Below are 17202 nucleotides of genomic sequence, written 5' to 3'. Positions count from 1 at the left end.
GAACAAATTCTTACATTAAATAAATGTCAGCATTACAAAACATAACAACGAAAAGTAACGTTACTGCTAGGATTACTGGAGGAACTGCCCCGTCATTAGGACACAGTAGGCAAACTTTCCACTGATAAAATATTTTGTGAACACATTGAGTCTGTAAAAAGATTTTCTATTCATAAAGTCAGCCTCATGTTCTTCGGGGCTGCGGTAATGGAATATGAATGCAACGCCTACATTTAACCAAACACTGTCGGGAATCCAATGACAAGAATTCAGCACAATTAATATGCAACAGTACCTTTCATTCATTAATAATATGGTCAATTAGGTAGCGTACCTGCTATATCCAATATAATAAACTATTGTGGAAAGCAAAGTGATTCTACTGGTCTGTAAACATGTCGCCCTATGAACAGCACTTCTTACTGTCTGTTAATTCAATATTTAGCCAACAGTTTTCTTTATTACTTGTCGTTTTCATTTGAATACAGCATTTTTGTCCATATCGGGATCCTGTAGGAATGGTGACTCCCTGTTTCCAGAGAGCTGATTGGTCAAGAGGCGGGCCTTTCATCCGTTTTGATCCGATAGCCTTAACTAGCCGTGAAGCATGAGTTACCGTGGTGATCTACCCCGGTTAAAAGTGAACCACCTTCGTGAGACTGAAAAGCTAGAGTTAAACCCAAAGTTAGCTCGCTAACCCACTAATCTCACTTCGAGACAGGCCTCTGATCTGTGTTCAGATAAACATGTTTTCAGGGCACGAGATGTTTTGCCTATATAAACCAAAAAACAGGGACATTGTAGTGAATAAATTACTTACATTTTTTGGGGGTATTGAAGTGTAAAGAGCTGATACATCCAACGTTACTAGCCAGTCATTCATAACAACAGGAGGTAGTAGTCTAATTATTCACTTATTTTCATGCCCCGAGGTCAGTAACTTTTTTAATTCTGTACTGAAATTGGAAGTATAATTATAGGAACATTTATCCTGCATTTTACTGTCATGATATATCTATCAGTGTCCTGTAATACTCAAAACAGTGTGAGTGTGAATGAAGCTACAACATACATATCCCTCCTCCACCATCTACACACACACACATACAACAAACCACATATACACAACATGCAGAGAGAGAGATAGAGAGAGATAAACTCTTGTTCTCTCCACAGCTCCACCAGTTTCTCCTTCAGTTCAACGGTCCAACAGAACCGGGACTTCAGCTTCCACACCGGCATCAGCATGTTTACTACTCTGTTTGTAGAGCCTTGTCACCTGTCACTACAGGTGCTGATGTCAGCCAAAGACAGTGCACCCATTGGTTGTTGTTAGTGCAGCATTATAAATGGTGTAATTGACCATCACACATCTATGAGTCAAGACTAAAGACCTAAGATAATATTAAACATGTTTTTGTCGTAACGGTCAAGACGAGAAAAAGACGGCTAAGACTGAGTTTTCCACCCAACAATTGTGGTGACGTGAGCACACAGCAACTGCTGTGATTTTTATTCCGACTTTGAAAATTTGTCTAAAACTTAAATTGCTTCAAATATCATCTAGTGATAGAAGTCAGCATTAGTTGCAGGATGTGCCTGATGTTCCTGCTACAAGGCCATTCGGCTGCAAGTGTCAATTGTTAGCTGTCAGATATCAGGCATATGGAGACATGCGGGAGCCATGTCTTGTAATTTTGTCATGTACGTAACTGACCACTATATAGATCGCAGGTCTCCCTCAGTGACTGACATCAGACTGACATCACTGACTGTGTTCATGTTGTTCCTCTCCAATGATGCATCATTAAATGTCTACCAATTGATCAGATCGACTCCTATGCTCCAGTATCAATATAATACAACACTTGTCAGTTAGGATGACCTGCTAATTGACAATGCTGAGTTAATAAACTACTTGTGAGTAATGATGAGCACCTGTGTAAGACCAGCCTATAACTGTGCTGGTGTTTGTTAGTCTTGTGGACACGCTGAAGAAGACAGTCAGCCCAAAACGTTTGTGTCTCTTTGTTCTCCTGTACCAAAAAAAGAAGATAAGCATAATTTATTGTTTTGAGTGCAACCTAATATTCTTCACCAGTTTTGCAAAGGATCTGTACCAAGTCAGGGGCTGAGCACAAGGTTTTGATATTTTACATTTAACAGTGGTAACATGATGAGAAAATTCAACACAAAATAACCTCAAGTTGAACTTTAACATCCATTTCACAATCAGTAGTGTGTCCAGGAATGGGATGGCTAAAGTGGGACCCAAACACATTTTGGTTTTGGTATTTGTTCATATTTTAATCCATTTGTGTCACTGAATTCTGACATAATAGAAGATATGGCTTCCGGTATATGGCCAATGCTGGCATAGTCCACTGCTACTATTGTTGTTTACGTTTCAGCTGCATCATATCTTGCTTACATCGCCCCATTACAACACTTGGGCCGGCCAATGAGATGTCAAAGGTGGCATGGCCACTGTAGGCTGACTCGTGGACAAGTGCCTGACAAGTGCCTGACAAGCTAAGCCAAGATGGCTTATGGCTGTGTCCACTGCTTGGTCCAAATGATGGACATCAATATTTACATTCACCACGTTGTACATCAGTACAACATGGTTCAATTCAGGTGCAACTTAAAGTCACACTGAAATGAAAAATGGTGTAACTTTTTCACCTTTTTATCTCATTCCAACTATCATACCATACACCTATTTAACAATTTATGCCAAAACTCACTCCCCATGTTATGTTACACCCCAATATCCTGTTTCAATAGGAAATACATCAAATTAAGGAAGCAACATGCTCTCAAAATGCAGTTTAGTTAAAAGACAGTTTTATTTGATGGAAGGGGTGGAGGGACAGGATTGTTAAAAAATCTGCGATAGTATTCTTGGCTGGAATTTGTATTCACACCTACTGGAACACAATGAGGTAACCACTAAAGATACTCTGTTGTCCAGGAAGTAAAAGTAACGTGCTTATGATAAAACTATAAGGAAATGAAAATGATAAAAAAAAAAAAAAAATGGGGAAATTATTTGGCATTTATTATGGCATGGAAAATTAGGTAACAAGGTGAAAAAGTCATTTTTCATTTCATTGGGACTTGCTGCTTACCCTGACATATCTGGCAACCAAGAAAACTAACGTAATTACGTAACTAGTAAGGGAATTTCTCTAATAACCTGGTTTTTACATGGATTCATTTAATAATCAGTCTACCACTTGGCATCCGGCCTACTGCATCTGGTGACCAACATGTGCAGTTGAAAAAGCTGAAAGAAATTTGACTAAGGCGTTTTCATGCCCTAATAAACTGAAAGACTGAGCAAAAATCTAGGCTCTATGCTTACTCAAATTATGACCTTACCCCGATTAAGGTAATCAGATAAAGGCGTTTACATAACTATTTCAGGAGTCAGGATCTAATTTGATTTTAACCTTAATCAGGGAAAGATCAAATTATTAGTGTGCATGTAAACATACTCCTTGTTCTGCACCGTCTCAGGTTTCTAGACTGCCACCTTCCAGCCACAGCTGGACGGGAGGTCTAGCTCAATAGGCTAAATACAGACAGCACCTTAAATGTTAAAGGATCACACAGGTAATTGTTGAACTGACCTCCTGTCCCACACCCACGTTGTCACAAACCCCTTTAGTGTCCCCAGATGGTCCTCGATGAAGACAAATAGGGGTGTAAATGACTCTCACATTGTCAGGGAGATCATCATGGGTCACAGTCACTTTAGAGGACAACCTCTGCCATGGGTGACAAAATTTGAGAGGGATGATTAGAGAGGGGCCAGGGGAGATTAGAGACTATTTAGACGTTATTAGACACTAATAACACAACAATGTTACCAGATACTAGTGTATGGATATAATAATCAGGTCAGTTTTAAACATGCATGTGCTCACAAAAATACAAAAAAGCAGAACATTTCATGATAAGGGCAGTTAACTTACCCTGTAGGCACTTTCAATCAATCCAACAACATTTGTAGAATCTGATGACAGAACTCCCACTTCAGATTTTGGAATCATTTTACTGAGTTGCTGTGATAAAACATATGACGACAGCAAAAGTCAAACATAACTGTCAAAATGTATGCCATTTAAATGATATAATGATGATAAATATTGACAGCAAGTTAAAAAAGAGGGACAGATATGAACAGTTAAGCTTATTTACCCTGTACACTCTCTCCACGTTTTTTGTAACAGCAAAGATTGGTTGAATATTGTTTTTTTCCAACTGCATAGCCAATTGTCCAACAGATGGGTAGTCCTACACACAAAGATATTCAATTTAGCAATCACAATGGTAAGTTGCAAGCTTAGAGCATCTTGCTAGAGTATATCCTACTTGACTTCCTTGGCATTGTCCGCCAATTGCTGCTGTGGCACCTGAATTTCCCCAAGGGGATCAATAACGTGCCATCTTATCTTTATCTTCTTATATACATAGTGGCACCTCTTCATTGGAAAATCTTTCGCTAGATAATAGGGATGAGTATCTATTGTTGTCTGATTGACTGTAACGTTAGCTCAATATGTTGCAGTGGTGTATCATATACAGTATTATCTTTGAGTTAATCTGAATGTAGTCATTTAATAAGTGTCCTATAGACAGCCATCAATCTCGTAACTTCTGAATACATGCACTGTTCTACAGTGTTGGGGGTAACGCGTTAAATAGTAACACGTTAGAGTAATCAGATTACTTTTTTGTGGTAACGAGTTATTATCAGTTATTAGTTACTTTCTCAAACTTATATTTCGCTACTTTTATTTTTCTTTCAAATGGTTAAATGTTTAGTTAGTGCAAATTAAAGTAGGCCTATAAATGAAAGTAAAAATGAAAGTATTGCGCTACATGATGTTATTAAAAGCATACAGCAGGCTGGCGGTGCAGTGGAGGCTTGTGGGTTACGACTTGCTTTCAGAATGAACACAACAATAAACTGCAGAACTTGGAAATATTCACATTACTTTGAACTGATCGAAGAGAAGGACAAGAACATTATTGTTAACTGTAAGTTTAGCTTTCACTATCGTACTTAAGATTTGAATTGAAAGTGCTTGTGAGTGCTGTCTGCTGTTTATTTTGAGACCAGACAGGATCAGTTAACTCCGTGATCTGACTATTTACTGTGGAACTAGGTAAATTAAAGTTACTTTGATGTATTCTTTAGATAACAGTAGATTGTTACTTAGTGATGATTTCTATACAATAAGAGTGATGACATCAGCAGAAGACGTATTTTAAGTGGGCAACATGAAAGTACTCTAACAAGTTACTTTTAATAAAGACTAACTTAGTAACGTAACTAGTTACTATTTAGGGCAAGTAATTAGTTAGTTTCAAAAGTAACTTTCCCCAACACTGCTGTTCATCTAGCCAGATGGAGGCAGGAGGATCAGTCTCAGATTAGGGGAGACAGGCCTGCAGAGTTCAGGTGACTAGATGAAAGAAGAAACTTAATAAAGCTAAAATATCTGTATTCCTGGTTTTGCTAAAGCTGTTGTTGGTGCCATCATATAAAAGTGATGCTTGTACTTGAACGCTTGTACACAATAATATTCAATTCGTAAGAAAGTCTGAACATGTCAGAGCCATGTGGTTATCTGAAATTAATCAACACCACTCCACCCAATCAGAATCAAGTATTCATCCAGGCCATTGTATAATAAATAATAATGGATGATATTTTGAGCGCTTACCTTTTTTGTCATGTTTACTCTAGAGGAAGTTGAGTTTTGAGGGAAGTGGCAGAAAATATTAGTGATAGCCAGGTACGATCACCTTCAAACAGGGAAATGCTTGTAAAACATGGACCAAGTGAATTGTATTTTTTTTTTTAAGATTATTTGGGCATTTTGCCTTTATTTTGGATAGTTGATAGTATAGAGATAGTATTCTGCTGTTAGTGCTAAGTGTGATGGAAATCTTTCATCAATTTAGAATAATATATAAACTAATTCCACTGAAATATAATACAGGTATAGGTATGTTATAAGATCTTTAATTTTATCAATTTAAGATTTAACAACTGCATAGTGATATATGCAGTGTTTCTGTGAAAAGCTGTGTTTCACAAATTATCGCAATACCTGCCATGTTATCACAGTATTTGTCATATGGCCTAATTTGTTTTTGAGGATAAATAATGATAAAAACACCATCAGAAATTGGGTTCTGGCAATAAAATGAAAAGAAAAAAATGTAAAGAAATAAGAAGATCTGCAATACTAGAGGTGCCATGAGCCATGCCAAATAGTGTAAAAATGCATGAAATTGCACATAGTGAGCAAAAAGTATTCTGGGGGAGAATGTTACCATCAGGATACAAGTGTTTGTTTAAACTTGAAATCAAGTTAAGAATTTAAAGAATTTCTCAAATATTGCATTAAAATGAAGCATTTTGTAAAAAATCCACTGGGGAGGCACGCTCCCCTGGACCCCCCTAGAGAGGTAGGTACCCCAGTGAATTCTGGCCACTGACACCACTGCCCATACCATGTCATTGCTCTTGGCGTAAAGATGGTTTTCCATGTGGCATTGTTCATCATTGGGGTCCAGTATGCCTGCCAGTTTGCCATCCCCAGCCATGTGGAATCCAGCATCAGTGGTAAGCACAATGAGCCGGGTGCTGCTGTTCCTCCAACCTATCTTGTCCTGTCCAAAAGGCCCAAATAAATGGAATTGACGACTGGTTATTTAATTAGAGCAAGGCCGTGATCACATAAAACAATTTGTTTAATGCCTTCTTTCAGTTTTTTTTGGTTGGGACAGGCACGTGTCTCTTCCAAACTATGTGCCTGCGTTTTGGCCGCAGTGCGTTCTGTGGGCACTCCAAGTTGTCCAACATGTCTTAGCTTTAGCTGTGCTGTGGATTACATCAGTGTGCAAAAAGCCCTTGAAATGGGCAGTATCTAGGCAGAGCTCTTAACGAGATGATAAAACTCTCAGTACTCCCTATGAGGATGTCATGTACCCACATCCTCCTTTTCAGAATGGGCTCCTAATGCTATTCTACAACAGCAAGAAGAGCAACTTTCTCTTGTCCATTTTCATTTTCAGCAACAATTGTTAATTCAGGTTAGCTAGCTAATGCTAATTAGATAGCTTGCAAGTTGTTGTCAAACTGTGTTGCATAACAATAAGAATGTTGCAACTTCTTGTGCACTTTGAGTTCTTGATCTATCCGTTACTAGCAACGTTCACAGCTGAACTTTTCTTTTGAGCTTGATAAAAAATAGTTCTATCTGATCACGGCCAAATAACAAACCCATACTTGGTCAGAAGTTCCCATTGTTAATACAGTACACTGTTATCTCTTTGGTTGGGTTCTTACCCCACAGACAGCAGCCTGCATCATGGCATCAAGACTTCCTTCAGGAGAGTCCAAGTTCCCAGAAATGAACTGCTTTCTCACTTTTTCTTTGAACTCATCCTCCTTGGATGTCATGCTGAGAACATGCCTGTAGCCAAAGGCAGGCTGGCATTGCTGCTCGTTCGCATCGCAAGGCTTCTGAAGTTTTTCCTTGTTGGTGTTAGTGAAAGGCAGGACTGTCTTATCCACAAAGGAGCCAAAACCTGCAGTGTCAAGAAACACCTATTACCCCTGATTCTGCATTGGTTTTGTCATGAAAGGAGGAGGTGGGATGGCAAGCAAACACATCTTAAAAGGTACATAAAACCTTTCAGACCAATGAGATGTCAAAAGAGCTTATAATAGTATATTAGACCATCCACATTATCAGACTGAGATTGCAATCAGTAATCTTGTCACCTATTTGAGCATGTTCAGTGATTTTCTTCAGAGTCGCAAAAAGGTCCTGTCCCAGTTCTCTGACATTTCTCAAATCATCCGCCATGGAGTAGGACAGGTCCATCAGGTAGTAGAGATCAACTGGATAGCCCTGGACTCTTTTAAAAAACAGGGTGAATGTGGTAGGCAGCCCTGCAAAGACAGCAAAAACTATAGTTTTGCATACATCTTATACATGGAAGGATATAAATATTCAAATATTTGCAGTTCAGTGAATCTAGGTTTATGCAACACTGTTCAACGCTGAAAAGATGGGCAACAGATCAGGTGGAAAAACAATAGCGCAGCCTAATTTATGCTAGGTTGTATTTCAATGCTAGATAATAGGGGTGTGTATCTCTACTTCCACAACGGATTTGATACACAGGTCAATACGGAATCAACAATTTGATGTACCTAAGATATTTAAGCAGCCAATGATTCAATACAATTTGATGCAGACCTGTTTCAATGCAATATGATGTGGTGGGATACAATACAATGCAAAGCAATTGTGCAAACAGTTTCATTTTACTTCTACCATAGTGTGGCCACTAGTTGCACAAAGGAATCTTTCATTTTTTTAAGGGCAAAAAACAGTTCCAAGTAGAGAGAGACAGGAACGACTGGGAGAGAGGGGGGCGACACGCGACAGGGCCGGATTTGAACGCAGAATGCCACTCCCACATGGCACACGCCCCAGACCACGGAGCCACAAGGACGCCCCTCAAAGGAATCTTTAGGCATAAATCAATCCAGTTATACAGTATGTAAGAGAGAAAGATGTACATTCAAATTGTCTCCTTCACTTTTTAATGACCATGATAACATACTTTTTGGAATCTCATTTGTTGCTGGTAAAAAATGAAAATCAGTCAACTCAAAATAATCCTTTCAAACAGGCGATTAATAATGCCTTGCTGCTATGTTTACATATGCAATGGCTTCGGTAATCAATTTTGACTGTGCCGAGCTGTTGGCAAGTGGAGCATGGGAGAACATTTTGATATCTTTTGCTGGCACTATTGCTGGCTGCAGGTGAAGAGGGGCAAGCAGGGCTATTCCTCAGCAAGTCCATGGCGTCTCTTAGAATGGGTTAGTAGTGCTACCTGGATATTATACTGCTGCTTGGCAAGTTTATCAAGTTTTCTTCCTTTATTATAAAACCCAGAGTGAGTCCACACTTGCGATTTATAGGTGTTTGGTGTGTTGTATATTTGTTCGCTGTCGGTCAACATTCTTGACAAAACAATGGCCACATTGGGCAGATGAGCACGGAGAAGTTTGTTTTCTTTAAGCGAAGGCTTAATGTGACATGAACCTTCACTGGGCTGACAACTCTCATGTCTCTGCTAGAGTAAGGAGCATGCATGTCTCTGCCAGAGTATGGAGTCGAGGGAGAGAAACACACAGAGTAAATGACATTATTAGGTGCTAAAATGAAAACAAGATACGCCTGTAGTATCATCCTGCATCGATTCAGCTGTGATTCCCTCCCATCTTTGGCCTAATTCATGCTGTTTGAATCGATGCAGCAGTATCCTAGACATTAAGCCTGGCGCATAAATTTGAATCGGTGCATCGGTACAGCCCTACTAGATAAACAAGATCACAGAACTCAAGGTATACCCAATAGTGCTACCTAAGTTGATTCCACTCACCAGGTCGCAGTTTCAATTTAATCTCTTGAGGATAGAGCTGGATGGGCTCCTGCTGGGTGAATGACTTAGACAGAGGCTTGTCCTTAACTATGTCAATGTTGTTCCTAGGAGATATGATTTCTCCCTCCATGCAACCTCTCCCCATCAGCTGGGATCTGGTATCACAGCGAGCTGCTTCCTGTTCCCCTGGTTTGGTGAAATTCTGAAAATGCATAATACAAGATTAAAACAAAGATTTTGGTTTTCACACTTTAGGTGATGTTGAACTTTGGTAGTACCTTGGGTAGCTTCCAGGCCATGATAAAACCCCCAAATTCTCTGTTATCTGTTGCTCTGGTGCTCCGGTAGAGACAATTGGAGAATTGAGTTATTTATCTTTTTCCCATGGCGCAGCTGAGGGCATCACGAGCCAAATTCAGGTAAGGCAGTCAGGCTGTCAGTCAGTCAGTGAGTCAAGTAATGCTTAGTGAGATGTTGCACTTTGTCAGATGGCCTCTAGAGGGCGTCTTTGACTGTGAGATGCACTGTTCCCATACAGAGACACAAAATCAAAAGTTGGTCAGTATGTAGAAATAGATCTAAATGGATCTCCAATGCGCCTGATGTGCGCATCACGTCATGTCTGTAATTTGGAGATGTACACAGCAGACCAGCAGTATTGAACTCAATCCACAGAGTCTCCCAGTGTGAAAACAAAAATGAAACTTAACATTCCAGTTAGTAACAGAGATTTGCAGACACTAACTCGTCTTCGCTGCCCTACAAACTCACCACACCTAATGACATCACCTAATGGTAGGGGTGACGTCATCTTGTGGTATTTAAGTAACGTTAGTGGAATTAGGTAATTTAAACCTGCAATAGGCTAAGCGATTTCAGACCCTGTAACCACTCCTGAAACTAACGTGTGCTACGTGGAGATTTCCGTGAGACGTAATGATATAAACAAATAGCCACACACACGGACCAGCTGTGTTGTTGTTTTCACCTCTTTCCTAAAGCGTGTTGTCAAAGTCGGCCCGAGAAAAGGCGAATCGATGAAGCGAGCGAGTAAACATTTTCAACTAGTAAACGTGCTACCTACCTCTTCGCTTGTCATTGTGGGACATGTAACCTCCAGCGGGAGAAAAATCTGGCAAAGCGAGACGGGTAACCGCCAATATTTCTTCCTTGGTACGTATATTTTAGCCATTAGCCTTTATGCACGGTTTGTCCTTAAAGGCTGCCGTCGCCCAGTAGCTTTGCTGTGTGTTTACAAAATGTGTTGCGGTTGCTGTCAGAAAAAAACGCTTAGTGTAGCTTTAACCATGTTAACGCGTTCGACCAAATGTCGATATTACACTTGTTGGTTTAATAACATAGGAAGCGATTCACTTAAAAAAAATCAGCAGAGTGACTAGTTTTTTTAATATATTGTCAGAATCTGCTTTGTTCACATTCGTTTATGTGCTAGAAGTGTGATTTTCAGACGTGTTAAGCCATACAATGGCAGTGAATGGAAAGAGAAAAAAACGCAATTATCCAATCGCCTCTACTGGACCCCCCAGTTCTGCCCACAATGTAATCACAATGGGAGTTCCAAGCAGACACACAAAAGAAATTTGACATCTCAGCTAATTTTAACATATCATTGAACAAGAAAATGGGTGACATTAGAGTGGCTATTTAATAATTTCATATGCACATCTATTCCTCAAAATTGTTACCATTTTATTTTAGAAGACAGAAATAATTATGCTTATTGGACTCTGTTTACATGTTTGCCTGCAGTTAACATGGCAGCAGAAATAAAGGGGCCATTATAAGAAATCTGACAACATTTTGACAATTAGAACTGATTTTATCACAAGAAAAACGCACAGTGAAACATTTTTATTCATACTTTTTAAGCGGGTATTTTGATTTGTACATTGACATGTCATTTAATTATAGCCTACCCGTGTTTTCACATCAAGTTGATAGGTCTAAGTTATACTAACAAAAACGCCATCAGTTCAATTCATTGAGTTGGCTACTCCATTTAACGCTGAGCGGACACTGAGTGAGATATACACATCTGGACATTCACAAATTTCTTGTCTACAACGTTGGGAAAACAGTTTAACTTTTTTATTTGTTTTTTTTTATTATTATCTTCGAAGGGGGATGTGTGCCAAGACCAGTGTTGGGGGTAACGCGTTACAGTAATTAGATTACTTTTTTGTGGTAACAAGTAACTTAACGCGTTAGTTTTTCAATTTATGTAATCAGTTATTAGTTACTTTCTCAAAGTTACATTTTGCTGCTTTTATTTTTCTTTCAAATGGTTAAATGTTTAGTTAGTGCAAATAAAAAAAAATTAAGGTATTGTACACTACGTGTTATTAAAAGCAGACTGCAGCAGGCTGGCGGTGCGGTGGAGGCTTGTGGGTTACGACTCAGAATGAACACAACAATAAACTGCAGAACTTGAAAAAATATTCACATTACTTTGAACTGATCGAAGAGAAGGACAAGAACATTATTGCTAACTGTAAGTTTAGCTTTAACTACCTAACCTGAATTGAACTGAAAGCGCTTGTGAGCGCAGTCTGCCGTTTATTTAGAGACCAGATCGGATCAGTTAAGGCTCCGTTGATCACCGGGGTGAAGTTAATTAACTTGAAGTTTGATATTCACCGGTTGATGCACCTTTTAACGTCAATAGCTCTGTGTCGATAGCATAATGTTTCTCAAATTAGGATTTTTATAGAGAGGAACACAGAGCCAATGTTTCACAGTGTTGATAAAGTCAAAATCACCTACGGTTGTGATGCAGTGGCGGCAGAAAGGCATCCAGTCGGTCCAAGCCCCCACTGAGTATTTACTGTGGAACCAGGTAACTAAAAGCTTTCTTTAGACAACAGTAGCTTGTTACTGAAGGCTGTGTCCCAAACGTGATGATTAGTGATGATTTCTGTACATTAAGAGTGATGACATCAGCAGAAGACGTATTTTAAAGGCATGATCTTACGTGGGTAATGTGAAAGTACTCTAACGCATTACTTTTAATAAAGATTAACTTAGTAACATAACTAGTTACTGTTTAGGGAAAGTAACGAAGTAACTAGTTAGTTTCAAAAGTAACTTTCCCCAACTCATGTTTGTGTTCTGCATAACTCAGCTGCTGAGTAGTCAGAGTTATGCAGACTACTGCAGTTATGTTGAGTAGTCCTGTGCAATTGTGCACAGCACGGGTGTAATTCACAGCAACTACATTCCATGGGTGTTTCGATAAAGATTATTATAAAATATCTAGGTAGCATTTTTACTTTTTGACATTTATTGTGTTAACGTTTTGAAAGGACGTGTTTTAATCTCAAAATGACCCCAAACAACACTGTTGTATACAAAGTGTGTACAGGACCTTGAAAACGTATCATCATGTTAAATTTTATATTTACCATTTCCCCATGAAATTAGGAAAAGTCATCGAGTATCAAGCTGAAAACATAATGTTAATCATGTTTTTTACGTTAAATGTTGAATGGGGTCACATAAAGTGTGCGTGCGCATGTCAGGGGCAGAAAGGCTACCGGTAGCCACTCAGTTCACGTTAGTTAGTTAGTAATCTGAGTTCCCAGAAGCGATAGCAAAGATTTTAGTTTAGTAAGTGGCCATATATTTTAACATCATGCCTCACAGTTGCTAGTCGCAGTTGCACCCTAGACTGTAAAGAATAAAAGCAACCCCCAAAATCAACAGTTACAGTAGAGTCCAGCTGCAGCCCTGGAGAAGCCCCTGGCTTGGCACAGCACACTCACCCTAATGGTGCATCCCATTGGAAGTTGGAGGTTGGTAGTACCGAGTTGGAACTACCAACCTCCGATCTAAATGCGTTCCAGAGAGTCTTCTCGGGAAACCACGGACGCAACAGCCTTTACCCATTAATGTTAACGGTAGCTATCCTACAGCTCTAGTAACATTAGCAGGCTAGTTCATACTAGCAAAGACTTCCATAACCCCTATCCCTAACTTCGCCTAGCCTAGCCAGGGGCTTCTCCGGGTCTGCAGCTGGGTGCTATTGGAGTAGAAATCCAGCTAACTCAGTTTGCTAGCTTCATAGTCCCTGGTTGACACTTACCTGACCATACATCTACAATTTGTTGTCAGGATGTCGCCTTTTTTAGTGTTCACACTTTGACACTGGCTGGGTAAGACCTCTGCTCTTAACACACAAAACTCACCAGAGATGTAATGTCTAATTTGTTGCACATGTCTACATAATGTGAATTTACAGCATCGAAAGATTTGTATGCTCAGAGGCTGTCTTTTGTATACGCTAGGCTTTTCATATACATGTCTGGCCATTGGATCGGTGGCCCCTTGGCCATGTCTACAAGCCATTCATCAACTGGATTGAATAAGGGTCCGGCAGTCATTCACCAGTACTTAAAACAAGTTTCTCTAAATAATCTGTGCATTCAGAGTCTGACAAACTAGCCAGGTATGCCATTGTTGTCCGTTTGTTTGCTGTTATCAGTGTGAAAATGACAGCCAAGTTGCTATAGCTACGATAGCCACAGTGGCGTTTCTGCCCCTGAGCTGCGCGCACATCCTCGACTGTTCGTAAATGGGAAACTCATCTATACAACAAGGTAATAATGTTTTAAAAGTCTGCAGTTACGGTTTACAAATAGCCTACTGTTACTAACACAGGCGTGTTTGGAGCAAATTGTGGAATTGTAAGTTTCACTTTCGTTTTCACACTGGGAGGCTCTTTCAGATTGAGTACAATGCTGCTGGTCTACTGCATCTCACAGCCAAACACGAGTATGTCTCTTGATGCCCTCGGCTGCACCGTGGGAAAAGGATGACTCAAAAACAACATGTAAACCTATGATTTAAAGCACTGGTGAAACGCAGTAAGGTTATGGAAATGAGTCCTTATGAAAAATGAAAAATAGTGCTGGAAAAAGTCATTGAAAGCCCTTCAATTTGATTTAATATTGTCTGTATGAACGCTGATAAATGCATTTGTAGCTAAGCTTGGTGAAGCCTATGAAGTATATTGCTTCACTAACTATCATGTATGAGCACTAACTATCTTCTATGAAGTCACACCCTCTTACCACTTCCTGGCCAATTTCAGCCAATTTGTTTAAGATATGAAAAACACTGAATGGTGTTTAATCAGGTCAGTCCATAGATGGTTTCTGCAAAGCTTTATATCAATCAGATCAATGCTGGGGGGGCGAGTCAGTTGAATTTTCCTCATTCTGTTGTAGACTTTTATCCCCCCTTTATTTTTTTTTGGGGTGAGAACTTGCCCATTTTTAGTTATTCCCATCTTGGAAAGCCCCCCACCCTCAGGGAAGTGGGTCCAATTTAGTTCATTTTGGGGGGGATTGTCAGTAAGCAAAATAGAGGATACATAAACCAATGTCACTTGATGAGGTTATCTATGGATAGCCTTCTATTTGGTGACAGTAGGGTTGTTTATGGAAAAATAAGCAAAACTAGATAATTGTGTTCACTTACACATTTATAAAATGTAGTTATGCAGTGTTATGCAATAATAAAAGCGTAATTTCTACAAATCCACAACACTCAAATATTGACTGCACTAACATTTAATCCCAAGCGGGTTAAGAAAAATCATGACAGACAGTGTAAAATTGGGACCTTTGTAGAATCAAGTGGACACTGTACAGTTCACCTTTCATTGCTATACTGTATGTCAAAACACGCATATACACTAACATTTAGGCTGAAGTGGTTTAAGAAAAAGCATGGCAAAGCCTCAAAGTCAGAGTTAGTTAGTTTGTTACTGTCATTGCTCACTCATGAACATCAGTATTTTGACACCTCTAACCACACAGTCGAAGAGCAGAGACATAAGGCATTCACACCTTGCTCACAGCATATGTAGCTATTGGAGACACCTCACACATGTAGAGTGTGTTGACACGTCTCTACACGCACACATTTTAAGCACTGGTAAAACACAATACCAAGTTCCCAGCAGATACTTAGGTCATAAAGTTCTTTCTTACCAGTTGTTTGCACCACACACAGTATGGTCCAGATTTGATACAGTCACCGCAAGAGTTGATCACTGTCTTAGAGCATACGTCCTCTTCTTGAGAAAACCCTACAGGGAAAAACATATATTGTACCAGCACAGTCTCACGAAAGTTTGTTCTCAAACACATATTACGGGTTGTGCACATGAATAATGTGAAGATTACGTTTCTCCATCACGAAAGGATTATGTGACAAAAGCATGAACTAGGTGCACCATGTTCACATTTGTCACGTGTCATAAGTGAGCACCCATATTAATGTTTGATGTCAATAATAATAATGGAAAATGCCATTATATGTCCCATTTTAACTATAAAAGCTGCATGTATTACACTGTGCAGAATACACTGTGTTTTAAACATTGGTTTAAAACAGTATTTCTACCTTAATTTAAAATCTTGCGCTTTTATTTTGAAGGCTAAACGGCCAAACCGGAAGTCTTGTTTCTGGAAATTCGAGCTAGTCTTACCTATCTAGGCCTGGGTGCGTGCAAACGTGACGTATTTTGAAAACAACAGGTAGAGTGGCGATTTCAGATAAATAATGGTGTAAATGTCAAGCTTTTCAAGTCACTTTTGGATCTGCTGGCTTCAAGAGACTTGGATTATGCTGGATGAGCTGGATGGAGCCATTTTATGGTTATTTTCCATTATTTTGAAGAAAGACTGAGGACCCCAGCAACTTCAGTTGTTTTGGAGAAGGCTGCAACATACTTCAGCTGGCAAGCTCCAGGACTGTTGTAGTAGATAATGACTGAATTTTCATTTTTGGGTTAACTATTCCTTTAATTGAACAAAATGTTTCTCACATGTGGATGTTTACCCCCACCCCCGCCCTCGAAAGCAAGAAGGGCAAAAGTAAAAGAGAAAGTAAAGCAGTAGGCAGCTAGAGGGACTACATTTTGTTTAGCTTGTACTATTATGCTAGAAATATAATACAATCAATGTGAGACAAGCAAGATCCTGTACAGGCCCAAGGCGCCCTCTAGAGGCATATTAACAAAGTGTGGATGACCAGGAAACACAAAAGAAAACATTGTCCAGTATAACACCTATTCCTAATGTGACAGAGTGAAAGACTGAGTGACGAAAAAAAATAGAGAATATTACTTATTGTCTATTGTCTTGTCCTCATTAGTTGCGTGTGACAACGAACATTCAGTGCGATGTCGTTCAGCTCTGTCTCATTGCTCACTCTGTTTCTATTTCAATGCCATTTCGCTGGTGTACACCCGCATCCAAAGTACTGAACCGTGTGCTCACTTCCTTTTCAGGGTTGCCACAGTACACACTACGAACATGGACAAGGAGAGAATGATTTTTGAAGTACAGAAGCACCAGTTACTGTATGATGTGCAGAGTTCTCTCTACAAGTTCCTTATTTTCATGGTTCAATGGAGTCCAAAATAGACCAAAAAAACAGATACGAGACGATAGCACAAGGTCCAAAAGTGTGTCTGTTATCATGGGTAGGCCCTTTAACAGATGCTAAAACAATGCTAAAAAGAATCGATAAGGTTTAAAAAATCAGTAGCAAGAAAATTAGAAGGACAGCAAATATAAATGTTAAAGTCCCCAAGTATCAGTACTCTGCCATATTTGGGCATAGTGCATGAAAGGAGCTCTGAGAGCTCAGAGATAAAATTACTGCTACTGCTATTACTGTCTT

General features: G+C 39.5%; 1 protein-coding gene across 1 annotated transcript in view; it reads right to left on the bottom strand.

Annotated features, from left to right (window-relative positions):
• Window positions 1–17202, bottom strand: part of itgb2 (integrin, beta 2) — a 40081-nt gene that overhangs the window by 9882 nt on the left and 12997 nt on the right. The window contains exons 3-10 of the mRNA XM_071916001.1: window positions 15504–15601; window positions 9490–9691; window positions 7811–7981; window positions 7373–7614; window positions 6535–6693; window positions 4207–4302; window positions 3981–4070; window positions 3636–3773 (exon numbers count right to left, since the gene is read on the bottom strand). Coding sequence (XP_071772102.1) covers window positions 3636–3773; window positions 3981–4070; window positions 4207–4302; window positions 6535–6693; window positions 7373–7614; window positions 7811–7981; window positions 9490–9691; window positions 15504–15601 — 1196 coding nt within the window. The remainder of the gene's footprint in view (window positions 1–3635; window positions 3774–3980; window positions 4071–4206; window positions 4303–6534; window positions 6694–7372; window positions 7615–7810; window positions 7982–9489; window positions 9692–15503; window positions 15602–17202) is intronic.

This window comes from Centroberyx gerrardi, chromosome 10, assembly GCF_048128805.1.
Source record: "Centroberyx gerrardi isolate f3 chromosome 10, fCenGer3.hap1.cur.20231027, whole genome shotgun sequence".
NCBI lineage: Eukaryota > Metazoa > Chordata > Actinopteri > Beryciformes > Berycidae > Centroberyx > Centroberyx gerrardi.
The sequence above is the reverse complement of the archived record's forward strand: the minus strand, read 5'-3'. Positions and strand labels throughout refer to the sequence as shown.